Source organism: Theobroma cacao, chromosome 10 (assembly GCF_000208745.1).
Source record: "Theobroma cacao cultivar B97-61/B2 chromosome 10, Criollo_cocoa_genome_V2, whole genome shotgun sequence".
NCBI lineage: Eukaryota > Viridiplantae > Streptophyta > Magnoliopsida > Malvales > Malvaceae > Theobroma > Theobroma cacao.
The window spans coordinates 9,587,645-9,590,905 of record NC_030859.1 but is presented as its reverse complement, the minus strand read 5'-3'; the positions used below and the strand labels follow the sequence as shown (position 1 = coordinate 9,590,905).

General features: G+C 33.6%; 1 protein-coding gene across 1 annotated transcript; it reads left to right on the top strand.

Annotated features, from left to right (window-relative positions):
- Window positions 2,680-3,261, top strand: LOC108663610. The gene has a single exon (XM_018128826.1). The coding sequence runs from the start codon at window positions 2,680-2,682 to the stop codon at window positions 3,259-3,261; it is 582 nt and encodes a 193-aa protein (XP_017984315.1).

The following is a 3,261-nucleotide window of genomic DNA, read 5'->3' as shown; positions in this document are numbered from 1 at the left end:
CCTAATAACTGAGTATGAGAATGATTTTGGCAGGAGCCAAAGTTTTAAGAAATTCATAAGCCATGTTGATTACTCGATTTATATGAATTGATTTTATTTGGTTGAAATGAGTTGAAAGGTGATGAATTACAGTATGTTAAACTATTTTATCTGTCTCCATTTACTCAGCTTTAGATATTTTAGATGGTATTTGTTTACTCACTGGGATTATATAATCTGAGCACCCTCTTTTCCACCCATTTTAGGCTCAGGATAGTCAGTAGATAGCTCATTTCGTTGAGGGCTACAGTTGGATTTGCGTCCTCCAAACTGTAGGTTCACAGTCTTTCTTACTTTTAGTTATTCGGGAGCCCACTGGTTATTGTAAATTAAATTAAATACTCTGGCTTATTGTATTACAGTATGTATGAATTTATTTTGCTTTTACGCCGTAAAAATTATTTACGTATAACTCTAAAAATATTATTTTATAAAAAAATAAAATATTTTATTGAATATTTCTTTTATTTTTTATTATATCCAAATAATCATAATTTCATTTTAAATGAAGGTTTTAGATGTTTAAACTTATTTTTGATTATGAATTATGTGTTTTGTACTCGTATACTACATTTTTAGAGGATTTTGAGATTTTGAGAAAAAATGACCAAAACGCCCCTATGAGAAAAAAAAATGTTTTTCTATTGTTTTGATTTGGAAATAGTTTATAATATCTCAAAACATAATTTTAGTGACTAATACTCATAGGGGAAGCGAGAAAAACTGATGTTAAGTCTTGCGAGGTTTCGATTGACATTTCGGGTAATGAATGTCTATCGGGACATTGCAGAGATTGTCACGGGCTCGATGGGATTTTTGGGTCGTGACATTCTCGCTACAGTGAGAAATAAAGCAACTTAGTTAAAGGGGTCTTGTTACATCAAAAGCCATTTTCTTGCTGAAATGAAAAGCAATTTGGGAACAATTAACAATGCCAACATACAACACAATCATAAATATTTTCATAAACTTTTTATAACATTTATATATATACATACATCATCATGCATACCATTCCGCCACACTCAGCTCATGTGCACTCCCTACTCGCACATAGCCGGGTCATCATCAGCTCATGTGCCCTCCCACACTGCACATAGATGGGTCATCATCGACTTATGTGCACTCCCTACTCGCACATAGCCGGGTCATCATCAACTCATGTGCACTCCTACACTGCACATAGCTGGGTCATCATTATCACACAAAAGGAGCATCCAAAGCATAATGCACATATCAATATAATGTGACAACACATGAACTATTCATATTGCATAATTCACAAAATAGAAACATTTCATCAAAAGGCTTGTTCCCCAAGTATATTTTTGAAGCATAAACAAATGAAACTTTCAAATGATTTATTTAAACATGTGGACACTCCCCAAAACATTTTTGAAATGCAAGTTCACTCACTAGTATTTGTTAAATATTTACATTACTCAAACTTCCTCTAATGGTCCAAATGGTGTGGTGGGGCTTTGTTGGAACCTATCATCACAATAGCATCACACTTAACTCAATTCACATAACTATAATTTCTAAAAGCTATCTCCTAACTAGCTTCCAATTGCCATTAAGTGGCTATCTATTTTCACTATCCTAATCACTTTAAAATGAATAAACAACTTCAACTACAAAACACTTAAAATCAACTCTACTTCATAAATCACCTTGGTAGCTTTATAAGTGAATTTCTTTCCAAAAATTTTCAAGCTATTATAGAAGCTCCCTCTCTCTTTCTCTAAAACACCTAGCTAGTGAGAGGAAGTATGGAAGTAAGACTTGTCAAGGGTTTAAAAGTGAGAGAGTGAAAGAGCACAAAAGGTTCTATGAAAGAGTGCACAAAAGCATGAAAATTAGAGCTAACTTGAAAGAAGTTATGGAGGTTTCAAAACAAGCTTCCATGGAGAATGAAAGAAACGTGAGATGGGAGGATGAAGAAGAAGAAGCTGCTGGAGAAATGAAGAAGTTTCTAGAAGAAATGATATTTATAGCTAAAGCTTATCCAAACTTTACTTAAATTATGAAAATGCCCTTAACAAGTTGGCTTGTCTTCCTCCAATCCTTTGTGCAATCTTTTTACTTCTTTGACACTGAGACAAAGTCCATAGTAGTTTAAAAATGCTCCGGTTCAAGAAAACTTAAAAATTTTGACTCCAAATGAAAAATGACCATTTTGCCCCTACTATGGAAATCATGGTTATTTCTATTTCCTTCATCATTTTATCCTTATTTTCATCATTCATTTATGCCTTAGGCCTACTTAGACCTTAATAATATTTGAAAGCATACTTCTAGGGGCTCACTAAAGAAATGACGAAATTACCCTTAGTTTGTGATATCATGTCTACTTCTAGCTATGAGTCTATAAAGATCAAGGTCTTATAGTTAAGTTACCTACCTAATTAGTTTCATTATGGCTTGTTGAGTCGCTCAAGGTCATGGGGGGATGAAAAGGGTCCTAGCTCAGTAAGAAGTTTAAAAGTTAAATTTCTAGAATAGTAGAGGATGGCTATTATTTTGATAAAATATTAAGAATAATCATATAAGATTCTAAAACCTTGTGTTTATGATTATATAATTTGTGTTAATGACTAATAATCATTTATGTTGATTTATATAGGATATAAATCTATCATGGCGAATAGTTTGTCACTTAGAAGCATATTTGATGCAAACAAGTTGATAGGCCCAAATTTCATTGATTGGTTTCATAATATCAAGATTGTCTCGAAACAAGAGAAAAAGGCTTATGTCCTAGATGGTCCTGCTCCTGAGGAACCTAGCGATGATGCTACAAATGAGGAAAAAGAAGCTTATAGAGTTTATATGGATGATCTCGATCAAGCCACATGTGTAATGTTGGCTAGTATGGCTCCAAATCTTCAAAAGCAACATGAAGCTATGGATGCTCTATATATTATCCTAAACCTTAGAGAAATGTTCTATAAAGAAAGTCGCACAGAGAGATTCAACATTTCAAGAGAATTGTTCCAATGTAAGATGTCTGAAGGAAGCTCAATAAGGCCTCATGTGCTTAAGATGATAAGATATATCACTCAACTTGAGCAGTTGGGTTGGGTTATGGATCATGATTTGAGCATATACCTTGTACTTTCTTTGTTACTAGAGAGCTATTCACAGTTTGCGTTGAACTTCAACATGAACAAGATTGAGGTAACCCTTTTCGGGCTTATTGAATATGCTCACACAGGTTGA

Bases quoted from the DNA above. Each gene is read 5' to 3' on its own strand.
- LOC108663610 (XM_018128826.1), top strand. From the start codon at position 2,680: ATGGCGAATAGTTTGTCACTTAGAAGCATATTTGATGCAAACAAGTTG.